The 18,010-nt window shown below is 35.6% G+C and overlaps 2 protein-coding genes and 1 pseudogene across 2 annotated transcripts; all 3 read left to right on the top strand.

Moving 5' to 3' along the window:
• The first annotated feature begins 3,102 nt into the window (after window positions 1-3,102).
• On the top strand, window positions 3,103-4,062 carry LOC103564704 (olfactory receptor 5F1-like). The gene is given in 1 exon segment (XM_008540599.2): window positions 3,103-4,062. A coding segment is annotated over 1 exon segment (960 nt).
• Window positions 4,063-4,892: 830 nt separating this feature from the next.
• On the top strand, window positions 4,893-8,937 carry LOC103564703 (olfactory receptor 5D18-like; annotated as a pseudogene).
• A 7,843-nt stretch (window positions 8,938-16,780) lies between these two features.
• Window positions 16,781-17,776, top strand: LOC103564702 (olfactory receptor 2T8-like). Its single transcript, XM_008540598.1, has one exon. The coding sequence runs from the start codon at window positions 16,781-16,783 to the stop codon at window positions 17,774-17,776; it is 996 nt and encodes a 331-aa protein (XP_008538820.1).
• Window positions 17,777-18,010: the final 234 nt, after the last annotated feature.

The raw sequence follows: 18,010 nt of genomic DNA, 5'->3' as shown, positions 1-18,010 counted from the left end.
GCCTTGTGTGGGGATTTGACACCCCCAGATAATAGCGTTCTTCATGCTCATGTCAATACGTGCCACCAACATCCCATGTTCCCTCAAACAAACTGCCTCCACAAATTTTCAGGTTATCTCCTGGTCCCTTCCCTTTCTTAATGATTATCACTGTTTTACAATTCCTTTCTTTTTTGTGTAAATGTTTGATCCACTTGGCATTTACGTACAAGGATTGAGGTTTTTTAAAATTTTCTTTTACACATAGGCTAATTTTCACAAACAATATGTTGAACAAAACATTATTTTCCTTCACTAATGTGAACAAGCTCAAACTTATATTCAAATTTCTCTTTTCACCACACATTTGTGGAAGTCATCTAGAGTTACTTTATTCGGTCACCTAGATTGTCATTCTCTTCTTCTTTTCCCCCAAGGTTTGTCAGCCTTTCGTGCCCTCTGCACATATTCACTACGCTCCTGAAATGACTCAATCTCAGTATCTGCTACCTTGTTTTGCAAACACACTTCTAAATGTCTTTTGAGTTATTTGCTGTAAAGAGATTTTATGCCTGTGTTGTTTTTTGTTTTGCTTGTTTTGTCGCTCTATTATTATAAAGGAAGGCTTTTAAATGCTGATATAGTGTGTACTTTGTATGCTGGAGAATATGATATTCTGACCATGCTTGTAGTGGCTGAAATACTGAGGGATGCAATTCTGTGATCATAAATGAAATGGGAATACCATGGGCAGTGGTAGCTAATGCAGCCACTTCTAAGGCTATTCTTTTTGTCCCTGTGTAGACATTTCTGCTGCTTCCCACACTTTGTTCTTCTTCTAGTCCCAAGGGGAGAGTACTTTAATTCTCACCAAAGAAACATCCTCAGAGAATCTTTGTGGATGTCCCAAGTTAGAGGGCAGATCTCCAAGGCTCCAGACTGATGAAATCACAGTAATTCCCACAAAAGGGATTTCAGACCATGTCTTTCCTGGCATCCTGCAAACAGGGGGGAAAAAGTGAGGTAAAAAACAAACAAACCCAGGGGATTTGGTGCTATCTGTAGCATACATGGCGTAGGACAGCCAACGACATAGCAGTGAGGAGAATTTTTAGCTTATTTCTTTTGTGATCCAATTGCATGCAGGATGCTCCAATGCATGATATTTTGAAAAGGTCAGTTTAAAGAAAATTTAACTACCAGTATTCCATTACTAAGAAATAACCAAACAGAATATAGGCTGTGAGTATATCTAGGGGGATATAATCCATGTTATTTATCACTGTCTGGAAAGTAGTGAAGTTATATAACAGTACTTTTATAATTTGGGGTGTTTTTGTAATCAGAGGAAATATACTTCTTCTGGCATTTCTTTGGCATCTAAGAGGAGTAATAACGGCTTATAAATTGAAAACAATAAATATATAAAAATCACATGTAAGTTCTTTTTGTATTTAAATGTTGTTTTAGTTTTATAAAAGTATTAATTAATTTAAAATTAATTTTCTCTAACTTCCAGTTCCCTCCCAGCTGAAGAGTGTAGAACTTCATTTTTGCTAAAGGCAGAATTAGACAGCTGTGATATATTTTAGGAAAAGAAAGAAGATTTTCTCCTTGAGATGATGTTGGTTTGATTCTGTTGCCAAAGTTCTACTGTTATTCTTTTCAAATTGTTATTTTTTCCTACTAATATGAAGAGAAAATTAGCCGTGCAATATTGTTTTTATTATAGCAATATAGATACCTTAGACCCTTGGTAGTAAATTAGTAAAATAAACGGCAATATTTTTCTAATGGAACCAGAAAAATTAAAATCATAAAATATATTAAAAATTATTCCAAATACTTTCAGCTGAACCATTTTCTTGTTATAAATTCTATGTAGTTGCTAATCATAATATTTTTCAAAATATTTTGAATAGTTATATACCCTGCAGAAAGTACAATATATTTTTGTTATTCAGAGTAAAATGGCAAGAAACTGACCCTGGTCTTTTTAGGGGATTTCTACCTACAGTTTGATGTAGTGGGACAAATAAATGTCTCCTGACAATACTAACTTGACTCTTTTTCCATATGTAACCGATAATTTCTATGATATGTATCTTGGAAAATTCTCTACTGTATCAACAGTGCACTATGCGGACCATTAATGTTGTGACATAAAACATATATATATTTTTTAATAGAGTTTTATGGTTCAAAAACTCCATAAGGGCTTAACACAGAAATCCATGGACATGGACTCGGTTACCTCCACATTTCACTTATTTTTTCATTGTAATATAGGAAATATCAAGTCTTTACTGCAGGGAATTTTGAAAAATAGTAAAAAAGTATGTATTTTATGTATACAAGAAAGTTTTTTAGTATGTGTAGTAAGAAGTTTTTTTCTGCTATACTTTATCCTCTAGCTACTTTGGCACTAAAGCATGTGTATACATGAATATGTTCATTGGAAATCTATCTTTCTTTCTTTAAAGATGAGATTTTTGACTTTTATTGTGGTAGGAACACAACATAACCATAGTTAGCAATACTGCATTGCACATTTAAAGATTTGGAAAGTGGGTAGATCTCATGTTTTATTCTTATACAACAAGTAAGACATGAAAATGACATTACTGTCCATTGGTAGACAAATAAATTTCTGACACTTCTAAAGATTTATTTATTTGACTACTACTAACAAATGCAGGAAAACAGGTGGATGCAATAAGTCTAAAAACATACAAATCAAAGATTAGGAATGTTAAAAATATTTATTAAAAATATCTTCCATATAAATTTTGAATCCTATTCTGTTTGTTTTCTGGAGATAGGGTACCAGTACTCTATCCAGTACTCAGTACCAATCTCTCACCAAACCCTAACTGACGGAGTAAATCAGAGATCTGGGGGATAAAATTGAAGGCAGCACATTATCTTGACACGGCAACTAGCATGGCCTGGAATCTCCATTCTGGGTGGCACCCCATCCTCCCCCATGATCTACTCGCCTCTGATCTGCACTGCCTGTAGATACATTTACAATCCTCTCATGTCTAGGATGTGAATTCTATTCTTGCTCATCTACTGTATACTGGGCGTCATTGGTTCATTCCAGATCAGAGAAGATGAGATATGGATGCAATAAACCGAACAACGGTGACAGAGTTCATTTTTCCTGGGTTTTCTGGTGTTCTCTCTCTGCGCCTCACTTTGTTTGTGATGTTTCTCGCTGTCTATCTGCTCTCCCTCATGGGAAACACCCCCATCATTTTCATTGTTGTGATGGATTCCACACTCCAAACGCCCATGTGCATTTTCTTAGGAAATTTGTCCTTCCTGGAGCTCTGGCACACCACAGTCACAGTGCCTAACTTGTTGGCCACCTGCCTCTCACAGGTTGTCACCATCTCTGTTGCTGGTTGCATAACTTAGTACTACTTCTTTTTCTCTATGGGAGCTACAGAGTGCATTCTGCTGGCAGTGATGGCCTATGACTGGTACCTGGCCATTTGCAGTCCTCTACACTGCTCACTCCTCATGAGTATTCGAGTGTGCCTGTGGTTTTCAGCTGGATCTTGGATTGGGGGCTTCATTGCCCCTATCTTATCTACCATAGTCATTTCTCATCAAAACTTTTGTGGCCCTCAGAAGATCAACCATTTCTTTTGTGACTCAGATCCCATTTATAAACTCTCCTGCTCAGATACATATCTGGCAGAGTCCTTGAGCTACACATGTAGCTCTATCGTGATTCTAAGTTCTTTCCTTCTCACCATGTCGTCCTACGTCCACGTTGTGGTCACAATAACGAGACTGTCTTCCCGGGAGGCTTGGAAGAAAACTTTCTCCACCTGCACCTCCCACCTCACTGTGGTCACCATCTATTACGGCACCATTATCTTTGCCTATGTCCGTCCTCCAGCCAAGTACAACTTCACCATTGGTAAAGTGGTCTCAGTGTTCTACTGTGTGGTCACCCCACTGGTGAACCCTCTCATATACACCCTGAGAAACAAAGATGTGAAGAAAGCATTTAGGAAGGTTCTAGCACAAAAGAGATGGCTGTTGACCAGAAACATGCGGGCGATTTGAGAGATTAACAAAAATGAACAATTTTAGATGGATTCCCCAACCACATTTGAAAATGGTAAGTATTGAAAAACATTTTGTGAAATTGATACCACCTATTATGGACATTTCCTTCACTTTACATTTTGTTTTGAACACTATTGAAATAGTTACCCTATAATTGCTGTATTTAAGAATGCTTTAGATTAATGCCATAGTGATAGAGAGATAAATAAAGGTCCTTGTCCGCAAGGCATTCACAATAGGAAAATAGGTTGTTTTAGTCTCATATAATATTTATATGTTATTCATATAATTACTCATATAACAATTATTATAGAATAGAATATTCCAGTTGAATGTTTTCACAATTTATACCCTAAGTAACCATTGGCCAAAAATTGTCTCAGTTAAATGAAGAAGTATTAAAATTCCATCTGGTAGATAGACTGATATAAACTTAGCACTCTGTGATTAAAATGATTTAAAAATGATTAAAAATCATTTATTAAACACATACGATGAGTCAGTACTCTTCTTAAGCATTGACGCAAAATATAGACATAGTTAGAAAACTGTGTTAGGTAATAGTAGGAACATATTAAATAATTAAGATTTTCCTGAATAATATAAATGGATTTCAAAACATTAGCATCTGTAACAAGGTTAGTAATTGGAAGGGAGGAAAAAAGGAAAACAGAACTGGACAGTATAAAAATGGGCTAACATGGAAAAACATATATCAACTCTCTTAGATCCTTATGTAATATTCAAATAGGCAATTATTTCAGCATAAACAAATTCAATTCAGAGTGAGAGAAGAAAAGGGATGGACAACTTTTCCATTATTATGTATGACCCGCTATGGGAATGAAGATGTTTTACAATTTTCAGTTACTTCAGGACAGTTAAAAATCTGTGGGGATGGCAAGGGTGATGGAAGAAGTGACTTTCATCAAAGCTTCTCAGGAGGAGTGTTCTCTCCTAAAATCTCCCTATTCAAAGTATGGTTGGTGGACCAGCAGCATCAGAATGATCTGGGAGGAGGTTAGAACGAGAATGGGCATTGCTCCAGGATCCTCAGTTGATCGGTGTTCAGATTAAGTCATGAGAAGTACTATTTCAGCCAGTCAAGATTTTAAAGAGTCTATTTTTAATGACAAACTATTAAAAGAAAATCAAGAGTCTGTTGCACATGCCAATATTTGAAATTTTTCTTAGTTTAAATTATGACCTGTCATTGTCTGGTATAGTTTAAAATTATAATATCTTTTTCTGAATGTCTGATTAGTTTTCATTTTAAAGCAGTACATATTTATGGAAACTCCTGTCAAAATTACATTTATATGTAAATATAAAACTTACGCCATACATAAACATTTTACTGACTCTTCCTTTTCTACCAGAATGTCAAAAGCTAGATACAAACTCTCACAATAATAGTGAAACATTCTGTATCAGCACATGGCTAAATCTGTACGCCATCCCACTGGAGGCGAGTGAAAAATCCTTCTACCCACTTAGGTTCTGCGGGTGAGTCTAAGTATTAAAGTGACATAACAAGATTAACAGGAGAAAAGCATATAGACTTTATTCAGTATTTTTATGTGCATATAGGAATCTTCAAAAGAAAAATGGGGACCCAAAAAAGCTGTTAGGCCCAAAACCTTGTAGATATTTTTAAACAAAGAATGAAAAATTATGGGGACGTGCCAAGACAAGCGGGCTTAGGTTGGGGCAGTAAATTTGGGACATTCACTAGGAAATATACAGAGGAAAGTAAAGGAAGGTTAGTTATTTTAGTAGGTTTTGTTGTAAGGTTCACTTCAGCATCAGTGCTGGGTCTCCAGTGATACGAATGTCCTTTTCTTCCCAGCACAGGCAGGGCACCTTCCTCATGGGAAATATTACTACCTGATTTTAGGAACAGAAGGGAAAGTCAGGGATTCCTTCCTGCATCTGCTCTTTCTTGAGTGTCTTCAGCTCAAAATAACCAATATGCCAAAGTGGCATATTTTGGGGTGGCATGCTCATAAACTCTTTATGAGCGAAGACAGATTTCCTTATCCTACAAATATCAGTAATATTTCCAAAATCCATTCCTTGAGAAAATGTATATCTAAGTTTTCTTCCCTTTGTCATTCCACTTATGCATTTAGTTTATTAGTTCCTTTTCTTTTCTGGCCAAATGAGGAGCTGTGTGTGGTTTTGCGTAGTTTATACAGGAAAGAGAGGGTCACTCACTCCTACTGCAATTTAAAGGCACACAAAAGAAGCTCCACTATGTCACTCACTCATTTTCATACTAATGTCTTATTTTTGTAAATTATTAGATCTTACTTTCAAAAAGTACAATAAAGGTGATTTCACTGGAAAGGGACAAACTCGCTAATCATAATAAGTATCACACTTCTTTTAGACAGGCTGCATTAAAGCAGATTATCATGGGATCTTAGAGTCTATGCTGCTGGAGGTCTTCATAAAATAAAGTAAAATGGCATCAAAGAAAATGAAAATGTGAGTGTGCAAAAATCCCCTTCTAGAAAAATTCAGAGTGAAAGTAAAATAATATTTAGTTTTACTTTATAATAAAACTAGAAGAGTATTTGAAGAAATTTCACAGAAGGAGACTAGAAATATTTATAAGGAGGGTAACATTTACTTACAGCTGTTTTCTAATCTTAACAATAATTTATACATATTTTTATCAACTGTTCCTGATTAAGAAAATTATTTGTAAAACTTGTCTGTTCCCTTTTCTGTGGTGTAAATTTTCTAAAATGAATGTTACAATTTATATTTTGAGTAACAACCTTGTACTCATGTGTCCCTTTGAAATACTACAGTACTGAATTTCCAAGTAAAATATCTATGTGCCTCACTTATTATTTCTTTGTGAAGCAAGCCTGAATTTTGGGCATTTTTACGTGGAAAACTGAGCTTAGTATTATTCCATCATCTTTATTGGAAAAAATCCCACAGCTATCTTGTATAATGCTCTCTAATTATTTAAGGTGGAAAGACTGGCACCCTAAATTTTCCTTGTCTTCCCCTGCTCCAACATTATTCATAGCCATCCACTACCAGTTCTTAATTTTGCTTCAAATTCTTTTTGACTGCATCAACATATTTTCATTTCCATAGACAATAACGGAATCTGAGCTTTAACTGACCTTGAGGGTATTATGATAAGTGAAACAAGGCAGAGGGAGAAAGTCAAATACCATATGATCTCACACATAAGTAGAAGATAAAAACAATGACAAACAAACACATAGCAACAGAGATTGGATTGGTGGTTACCACAGGGGAAGGGGGGAGGGGCGAGGGCAAAAGGGGTGATTAGGTTCACATGTGTGTGGTGATGGATTGTAACTAGTCTTTAGGCGTCGAACATAATGTAATCTACACAGAAATCAAAATATAATGATGTACACCCAAAATTTATTAGTTTTTGCATGGTGAACATGATGTAATCTACACAGAATTCGAAATATATTACGATGTACATCTGAAAGCTCTATAATGTTATAATCCAATGTTACTGCAACAAAAAAAGAAAAAAATTCTCATATTTTTCACTGTTTATAGGCTGGCATAATCAGTTATCATATTAGGCTTATTTTTTATGAACTTAAAATATTCATGGACAGCTGAAAGTGTTAGGGGAGGATTTTATTTAAAATAACCATAAATCCCTTGATCTCGTATATTTATTTGTAAATATTAAAATTACAGTTGAGAACTAAAAATATTAATTCAATATTTGTATTGTTTTTGCTTAAAATTTAAAAATACTTATCATATTTTAGTAGTCTAACATTTATCATATCTTGCATAAAAATACATGGAGAAATTCTGAAAGAGATATTTTGCTTCATCTTCCAGTTTTGGTAAAGGATAGTTAACCAAGCTTCTTATATCCTCACTCTCCTTAATAATTTTGTTTTTCAGGATTGATTCAGATTTGAACAAACAGAGGCCATGTTACTGTCAGAGAAATAAAAATGGGCCCATGTTCACTTTGTTGGGCTTCTCAGACACCCAGAACTGAAAATCCCCCTCTTCTTGATTTTTCTGGCCACCTACAGTGTCACTGTTGTAGGGAACATTGGGATGATTGTAATAATCAAAATTAACCCCAAACTACACGCCCCCATGTACTTTTTCCTCAGCCACCTCTCTGTGGATTTCTGCTGTTCCTCCATCATTGCTCCCAAGACCCTGGTGAACCTAGTTGTAGAAGACAGAACCATTTCATTTATAGGATGTGTAGCACAGTTCTTTTTCTTTTGTGTCTTTGTCATAACTTAATCCTTTTTATTAGCTGTGATGCTCTATGACCTGTTTGTGGCCATTTGCAACCCTCTGCTCTACACAATTGCCACATCCCAGAAACTCTGTGTCATGCTAGTTGTCAGATCATATGTGTGGGGAATAACATTTCCTTGATACTCACATGTTTTGCTATAAAATTATCATTTTTGGGCTTCAACACAATCAATCACTTCTGTGAGTTCTCATTGCTGTCCCTCTCTTGCTCTGATACTTATGTCAACCAGTGGCTGCTTTTCACTTTTGCCACTTTTAATAGGTCAGCACACTGCGTATCATTCTCATGCCTCATGTATTTATCATCCTCAAGATGCATTCAGCCAGTGGGCACTGCAAAGCCTTTTCCACCTGTGCCTCCCACCTGAACGCCATCACCATCTTCCACAGCACCATCCTCTTCCTCTACTGTGTGTCCAACTCCCAAAACACCAGGCACACAAAGTGGCCTCTGTGTTTTACACAGTGATGATCCCCATGTGGAATCCTCTGATCTACAGTCTGAGAAATAAGGAAGTCAAGGATACAGTCAGCAAACTGGTGGACACTAAAATCTTTTCTTATTGAGCATATTATTTTAGTGGAGTTTGTCCTTGACACGTAAATAAACTCTGTCCATAAAGGTTGATTTTAAAGATATGTTTAAAATTAATGAAGAGTTAATGTTGTGCAATGGAAAGGACATGGATTTTAGTTCAAAGAGACAAAACATCGCTGTTTCTATCACTGGAAAAAAAAGTCATCTCTCTAATCTTTAATTTTCCATGTAAAAAATTGAGATAACATAAACTAGCTCCTAATTGTATTGTGAAAATTAAAAGACTCTACAGTTAACATGTGTAATACCTTGTACAGTTTCAATAAACATTAATTTTATCTTTCTTATAACATACTTAGACTAGGATTTCAATAAAAAACATGAATTTCTCCTAAAAAGTATAAACAAGACATAATATTCATCCTTCAAGGAATGCAAATTCCAGTGTTGACAGCAGGGTTGTGAAAAAACTGACTATTGTGTAAGGTAGAAAATAATATCATAGAGGGTTTGAGAAAAAATAATGTTCAAATCCACTTGGGCATTTCAGGGAAGTCTTTCATAAAGTAAGTATTGTTTAAACTTGTCATTGGATAACAGGATGGACAGAATTTTAGGGACACATTTCAAAAAGGAGTTTCATTCAGGAGACAAAAGCATGAGAATATCAGGGAGGCCAGAATGTAATACCAAGTCAAAGACCCAACAAATTTTTTATTGAGCTAATATTGTATAAGGTGTGTGTGTGTGTTTGCGCATATGTGTGTTGCGTATACAGGCTACTTGGCATGAATGGAAAGTTGGTAAGACATGGTCTATATTCTGAGTGTGTTTTCAAAGGAACTCCAGTGTGGCAGGATGAAAAGCAGGCTTCAACAGAAGCTGAGAAATAGATTGGATCTCAGAAAATCTTATATGCAAAAAGTAAGCATGATGGGTGTCTACGCCACCTGTACTTCATGCTATCATTCTGCCTATGAAGACGTGAAAAGTATGACTAATTCTTTACGATGTTTTTCTGAACATGAGCATAATCTTTGAGTCCTTTTCAACAGAACTTCCACCTATAAAAAAAGGTTTGGAGTTGCATTAAGTGTTGAAAACTAATTGCCTATATAACCTCATTCAAAATAAAATAAAAACAGGGCAATCATTCACATCAAGACCTATTTAATCTTGCAAATTAAATATATCAGATCTTTCTAACAGGAACTCCAAATTGTAATGGAAGAGGCGAAACTCTCCCTGTTTGCTGATGACATGATTCTATATACAGAAAACCCTAAAAAATCCACCAGAAAACTATTAGAAATAATCAACAACTACAGCAAAGTTGTAGCATACAAAATCAACTTAGAAAAATTAGCTGCATTTCTAGACACTAATAACACAGTGGAAGACAGAGAAGTCAAGAATGCAATCCCATTTACAAGCACAACAAAAAAATTAAATATCTAAGAATAAACTTAACCAAGGAGGTTAAAGATCTGTACACTGAAAACTATAAAACGTGCTTGAAACAAATCAAATAAGATGTAAAAAAGAGAGATATTCCATGCTCATGTTTTGAAAGACTATAGTTAGAAAGGCCATGTTACCTAAAGCAATCTACGCATTTAATACAATCCCAATCAGAATCCCAATGACATTCTTCACAGAAATAGAACAAAGAGTCCTAAAATTTATATTGAACAACAAATGACCCCAAAAAGCCAAAGCAATCTGGAAGAAAAAGGACAAATCTGGAGTTGTCACAACCCCTGACTTCATAATATGCTACAAAGCTATAGTAATCAAAACAGCAGACACAGAGATCAATGTAACAGAATTGAAATCCCAGAAATGAAACCACACTTCTATGGACAGCTAATCTTTGAAGGCGCCAAGAACATACAATGGAGAAAGGAAAGACTCTTCAATAAATGGTTTCAGTCTCATTTACTTGTAATTGGTCTGTTCAGATTCTCTATTTGTTCTTGATTCAATTTTAGGAGGTTGCATATTTCGAAGACTTAAACCACTTCTTCTATGTTATCCAATTTGTTGATGTATAGCTTTTCATAGCAGTCTTTTATAATCCTTTGTATTTCTGGGGATTCATTGTAATTTTTTTCTCTTTCATTTATGATAGTATTTATTTGAGGCTTCTCTTCTTTAGTGAGTCTAGCTAAGGATTTGTCAATTTTGTTTATCTTTACGAAGAAAAAGCTCTTAGTTTTATTGATCCTTTCTATTGTCTTTTTACTCTATTTCATTAATTTGTGATCTGATTTTGTTTCCTTCCTTCTACTGACTTTGGGCTTTGTTTTCTCTGCTTCTTATAGTTCTTTTAGGTACAGTGTTAGATTGTTTATTTGATATTATTCTTATTTGTTTAGGCAGGCATATATTGCTATATACTTCCCTCTTAGGACTGCTTTAGCTGCATCTCATAAGTTTTGATATGTTGTGTTTTCATTTCCATTTCTCTCGAGCGATCTTTTGATTTATCCTTTCATTTTTTCATTGATCCAATAGCTGCTCAATAGGATGTTGTTTAGTCTCCATATATTTGTGAATTTTCCAAAAAGCTATTCCTGTAAGAACAGGAACAAGATAAAGATAACCACTAACAATACTCCTATTAAACATGGTATTGGAAGTCCTAGCCACAGAAATTAGGAAAGAAAAAGCAATAGAAGTCATCCAAATTAGAAAGGAAGAAGTAAAACTGTAACTATTTGTAGATGACATGCTTCTATATATTGAAAACCCTAAGAATCAACCAAAAGTTATTAGCAATAATTAAAAAATACTATAAACTTTCAGGGCACAAAACCAACATAGAAAAATCAATTGCATTCTATACACTAAGAACAAACTAGCAGAAAGAGAAATCAAGAATGCAATGCTCTTCACAATCATGACAAAAAGAATAAAATACCTAGGAATGAATTTAACTAAGGAGGTGAAAAACCTATACACTGAGAACTGTTAGACATTATTGAAAGGAATTGATGAAGAAATAAAGAAATGGAAGTATATTCTGCGCTCATAGATTGGAAGAATAAACACAGTTAAAATGGCCATATTATGTGCTAAGGGCACTCCACAATGAACTTCCTGCATGTCTAAATCTATCTCAGAGTCTAGGCCCCAGGAATCACCAAGCGTGACCCAGAGGAGTGAGGAAGGCAAGAGTAGAGTAGTATTTATTTCCCTTGCTTCCTGCCTTTGGCTCTGCACTCTGGCCAGATAGGAGCACTTGGTGGCAGCCTTATCTTTTCCACACAGTCTGCCTATGTGAAATCTAGAATCTACTCCATCCCCATGAGCCTTTAAGAGGAGGGGTCATCAAAACTTCCTGTTCTTGCTAAAATGGGAGTGTGGTACAACTTCTCTTTGGTTTCCTTCAAGTATGCCCACCTATTTATAAATAGTCTTAATCTCAATTTAGACCCCCAGGTTCACTGCAATCTCAGTTTCCTGATGGAGTTCTGAGTGGTATGCTCGTTTCTCCTCTGACGTTGTTCTTGTCTGATCTTTATTCTCAGGCCTCCTGGGAGCCCACACAGTGTTGGATGTACGTTGTACAAAATCTACTTCCCCACCTGACAGTGGCAACACTGTGGTACTAGAGCATCATTTTGACAGATCTGTCACCTCAGGCACAGCAATCTTCAGGACGGGAAAGATGAAGGTTTATTGAAAATGATTATTACACTCTTTCTGAAGGTCTTACTCAAAGGCTGCCATACTACCAGTCCCCTTCTAAACAAACACACTGCCAGTTATTACAGCTTGTCTGGATTAAGCAATTACACTAGCTCGCTTTTGAACAAAGGCAGCTTTTCCCATCAACTATTCCATGAGAGAGGTAGTTTTTAAAAATTTTACAGATGTGGAAAGTGCTAATTATATTTACTCTTAGACAAGCCAAATTAACAAGAGTGGTAAAAAAGGAGCCAAGAACCAAGATTTGACTGGAAACCTAAAATATAAATCACAATGAAATAATTATTAAAATGAACCCAAATAGAATCAAACTGCAAAGTGCTTGGCACAATTAATGCAACCTCCTGTGACTTGTTGTTATTATCATGGATTTTATTATATAGATACAAACAAATACATAAAATAAAATAAAATTATATTACATTGTTATAAACAAACTGAAATTTATAACATACAGCGATTCTATCAAATTAAGTTCAAAAAAGAAAAGAAAATTAGCTGAATTCTACCATGAGTTTCATCAGTTTAATTACAACCTTTGACATATCTTGTCATTCAATAACATACTCTTTAATCTTCCCTCCTTATCAAAGTGCCAACAAGTGATGCTGGAATCATTAATTTACACCCTCATGTATTTTTAAAACATCAAATCTTTCCAAGGACATTTATTTACATTTTACTTTTCTTTGTAATTGATTTTCTTATTTTAATGAATCACAGCTTTATTAAAGGATGTCTGGAATTATAATGAAGCTCTGGGAATCTAAAACTCCTGAAAATAAACATCTCTGACATCCAAAGAGTCAGACTTAGGCAGCTCTGGCATATTAATAAGATAGGATTTTTAGCATAAGATGGCAATAGGCCACACCCCTTAAGAGGTCACTCTAGAGACTGATATGAGTGAGCTTGATGCTGCCCCTGGCTAGAGGAGCCTTCATCCACCCAGAGAGAGGCCTTGTCCTCATGCTGCTCAGAGGCAATGCTGATCCAGCCTGTTGGGGGTCATCATTGCTATCTTATGTGAGTCATGCTAAACTCTTAATATTTACTAATTTGCTCATGAATTTTATACCCCAGAAAAATCCATAGTAATACCGTTTTTCTATATAGTTTTACAAATAAAATCCACTCATTATCTATCTTACAATTTGACGAACTAAAATTCTTGTAATAATCTGTCAAATAAAAGATTTGGCTGTTAGTTTTTGAGTTTTTATGGAGCAGATTGATTAATCACCCCAGTATACTTGGGAAAAAGACTTATAGATTTAATGTTAACTGAGGGAAACAGGGAATCAGAAAAATAGAGAAGGAAACTTATAGGCAGTTTTATAAGTATTCTGGTTACTCTCTGAGAAAAAGGAAAGGATATATTTGTATCTTTTAGAAGCATTGCAAAAGAGGTGATTTTGTGATTTAAACTAAAGATATCAAAATTTTAGCACCATTCTAAGTGAAAGACTGTCAAAACAAGAAAAGGCAAAATCTTTAGCATTCTGAATGCATAGTGAAGAAAGTAAAGACATATTTTTAAAAACATATTAAATTTTCGTATTTCTGCATGAATCCAAATTAAGCTTTCGTTCTTCCATTTAATGTCATTGTAGATATTGTATTTGCAAAATGAGTTAATTCTTCAACTTAGATTTCTCCCACACTGTGTCTATAGTCAATTTTGGTAGAAACTATCCCTTAGATCCTTCTTGTGTAGGTCTACACACATTCTAATCAGAGGCAAATAGTCTCACCTGTGTAATACGAACAGACGCATAGGAACTTTAACTAAATAAATAAACATTATCACATCATAAGAAAATATAATTACCTACTATTCATGTAATTAATTGACATTTAGCTGAGTTTTCCATTAGATAATCTAAATACTATTAGCATGCTGACTAGTCAATTAGATTGATGATGACTGATTATTTTAATACAATGTATTTCACCTAAAAAATGCATAGATATATCACTTATTTCTATTGAAAAGTTAAGAGCTAATGATTTAATACTTGTTAAAATACTTAACCAGAAGTAGAAACTTCCTAATAAGAAAATGTATTTTATAAAATGAAAATTCATGTAAATTGTTATAATTATTCTCAAAAAATATGTAAACCTCTCTTGCATGAGGTAAGCAAAAATTTAGCTCAAAATGCTGCATTTTTTTGCTATGCATATTTACCTTACCAAAGTAGAAAAATATCATGTTATCAAAAATCCCATTAAATTGCTGCTTAAATACACAACTGGAGTGTAAGGAATACAAATGACCATAGATGGAATGAATTAATAGGTAATATGTAGCATATGCATGCAAAGGGATATTATTCAGCCTTAAAGTGGAAAGAAATTCTGACATGTTATGGCATGGATGAACATTGAGAACATTATTTTAAATGACATAAGCCAGTCACAAAAATCAAATACTGTACTATTTCACTTATCTGAGTTTCCTAGAGTAGTCAAATTTATAGAGACAGAAAGTAGAACAAGGGTTGTCAGGGGCTAGGGAGAAAGGGGAATGAGGAGTTATTATTTAATGGGTACAGAGTTTCAGTTTGAGAAGATGAGAAAAGTCCTGGGAATTAGTATTGGTGATGGTTGCACAGATATGTGAATATTCTTAATGCTACTGAACTGACAGTACACTTAAAAATAGGTAAGATGAGAGCAAAAAATAGTTTAAGAAACTTGCCCAACACCTTACATTTACTAAGTTACTTATTGATTTTTAAGCAGGTTTAAAGTTTTAACAATCTTCAACAATAAGAGAGATGGAAATAATGGACAATAATAAGACTTCAAGTCATAGACATGAGTTAGGAGGGTATTGAGGTCCTTCAGGAAAGTGAAACTAAGGGCTATAATTATGCATATAGCTACTAGGGGTACAGGCTGCTTGTTAGAAATATGTGAGTATGCAGATCACAAAGTCTTGGCAAATGCAAAAAATATTTGAGAAGGAGAAAATGTGTTTCCGCCATGGCTAACTTTGAGACAACCAGCTAAACCCCCAAGTAGAATTCTGCCAGTATGATGATGATGCTCAAGCAACAGCAATGGAGTTAGGGATAGAGGGAGCCTCTTTCACTGCCCTTCTCCATATTTACTGACATTCAAGTATGGAATGGAGGCATAAAGTCGGGGCAAAGGAAATGACCATAGAAGAGGTGAACTTCTGTCAAGTAGCCCCACTGAATTACACCATATCCTTGAGACTGAATTAGCATCCGCATCACTACATCCATGACTGTGTTTACTCAACAAGCTAGAACACTTTCAACCCCAGTAGATCAGAGATGAAAATACTTTTAAAGATTTAGATTCCCTTGGGACTGAAGAAGAAATTGTTTTATCTCTGTGGTTGGGTGAAGAACTAAAGAGTTTTATTTTCTCTTTTGTACACAGTAAAGATTGTGTTTCTGTGGCTTTAAAGGAAAACAGTTTCATTACAGAAAGTACTTATTTACAGTTAATGAAAGTTGCCTTAAGTATTATAGTATTGCATTGGGGGGAAATATTCTAAGAAAGTCATTACTGTTTTCACTCTATACTCAGTAAAGTTAAACTAAACGCACTAATAATTCCAAATTAATTTATGTTTCCATCTGCAGACTCAGTTCTTCCAGTTTCTAGACCTGAAAATACAAGTCCTCTTGTTTGGAAAGTAAAACTGCCTTCCTGGATTAATCAACATCACGGAAAATTATCTGATTTTTGTAGGTTTCAGTAAATTTTAACATGTTAGATATGTGTAACCCTCATTATCAAGAACGTGGCTTTTATATAGTTAAACACATTAATTCAGCCTCTAAGAATATTGACTGTGCATTATGTAAAGCAAGTACTAATATAAATGACAATTTATGTGAGTAATTTCCTTCTGTTCACTTATGTGGGTGTCAGGTAGCACAAAGAAACACCATGTTCTTGTAATTTATCAACAACTTTTGTTCATTATGCTAAGTAATCACTAAGGAAGCTGGGAGATCCTAATTTTGAAAAGTTTGAAAATGAGAGAAAAATTGAAATTAATTTTACACCCAAGTTAAAACATTTGAAAATGTCAAATGAAGGATTTGAAATAGATTTCATCATTTTCACATGTGTACTTAAAAATAAACACATAATTCAAATAGAGCATTGTAAATGGTGAAAATTCTCTCATCTATTTATCCATTTGCAGTGTTACTCTTCTTCGAAATCCTGGAAAACGGGAACACCACTTCAGGTTTCATTCTCCTAGGACTCTTTAACCACACAGAAGCCCACCCATTTCTCTTTGTGATGGTTCTGACAATTGCCTTTACCTCCCTGCTGGGCAATGCCCTCATGCTTCTCCTGATTCACCAGGAGCCCCACCTCCGCACAGCCATGTACTTCCTGTTGAGCCAACTCTCCCTCATGGACATGATGCTGGTTTCCACCATTGTGCCCAAAATGGCAGCTGACTACTTGACTGGCAAGAAGTCCATCTCCCCTGCTGGGTGTGGGTTGCAGATTTTCTTCTTGCTTACTTTGGGAGGGGGTGAGTGCTTCTTGTTAGCAGCCATGTCCTATGACCGCTACGTGGCTGTTTGCCATCCACTGCAATACCCTGTCCTCATGAGCCCGCAGTTATGCCTGAGAATGACTTTGGGGTCTTGGTTCCTGGGGGCAGCGGATGGGCTCATGCAGGCTGCCACTACCCTGAGCTTCCCATTTTGCAGTGCACATGAGATCGATCATTTCTTCTGCGAGGCCCCCACTGTAGTGCGTTTGGCTTGTGCTGACATATCTGTCTTTGAGTATGTCATGTACATCTGCTGTGTGTTAATGCTCCTGGTCCCCTTATCTCTCATCCTGACCTCCTACAGTCTCATCCTCACAGCTGTTCTCCAGAAGCGTTCCAGAGAAGCCTGCAAGAAGGCTTTTGCCACCTGCTCCTCACATTTGGCTGTGGTGGGACTCTTTTATGGAGCTGCCATTTTCACCTACATGAGACCCAAATCCTACAGGTCAGCTAACCACGATAAGGTCGTGTCAGCATTCTACACTATCTTCACCCCTGTGCTGAACCCCCTCATCTACAGTCTGAGGAACAGGGAGGTCAAGGGGGCCCTGAGAAAGTGTATGGGCCAGTGGGCTGCCTTAAGTCATAACTAAGATTATATTGATCTGACCCAAATCTCAAGACTGTACAAAGTGATTGTGCAAGGCGTCCTGGAGAAAAGTTATACATGCATTATATCTACATCTGAATTTCTATTTTACTCTGAAATGCAGACAGACTTCCATACTTTGTGATCATTTACTAAGCTGTCATAAACAAATTGTGGATTGTTAAAAATCTTTGAATCACAAATTTTTGTTAAAATGTTTCTATAGGACAGCTCACAA

This window comes from Equus przewalskii, chromosome 32 (genome assembly GCF_037783145.1).
Source record: "Equus przewalskii isolate Varuska chromosome 32, EquPr2, whole genome shotgun sequence".
Taxonomy (NCBI): domain Eukaryota; kingdom Metazoa; phylum Chordata; class Mammalia; order Perissodactyla; family Equidae; genus Equus; species Equus przewalskii.
This window is presented reverse-complemented; position numbering and strand designations above follow the sequence as displayed.

Excerpts from the sequence above, each read along its gene's own strand:
- LOC103564702 (XM_008540598.1), top strand. The coding sequence starts at position 16,781 with ATGGTGAAAATTCTCTCATCTATTTATCCATTTGCAGTGTTACTCTTC.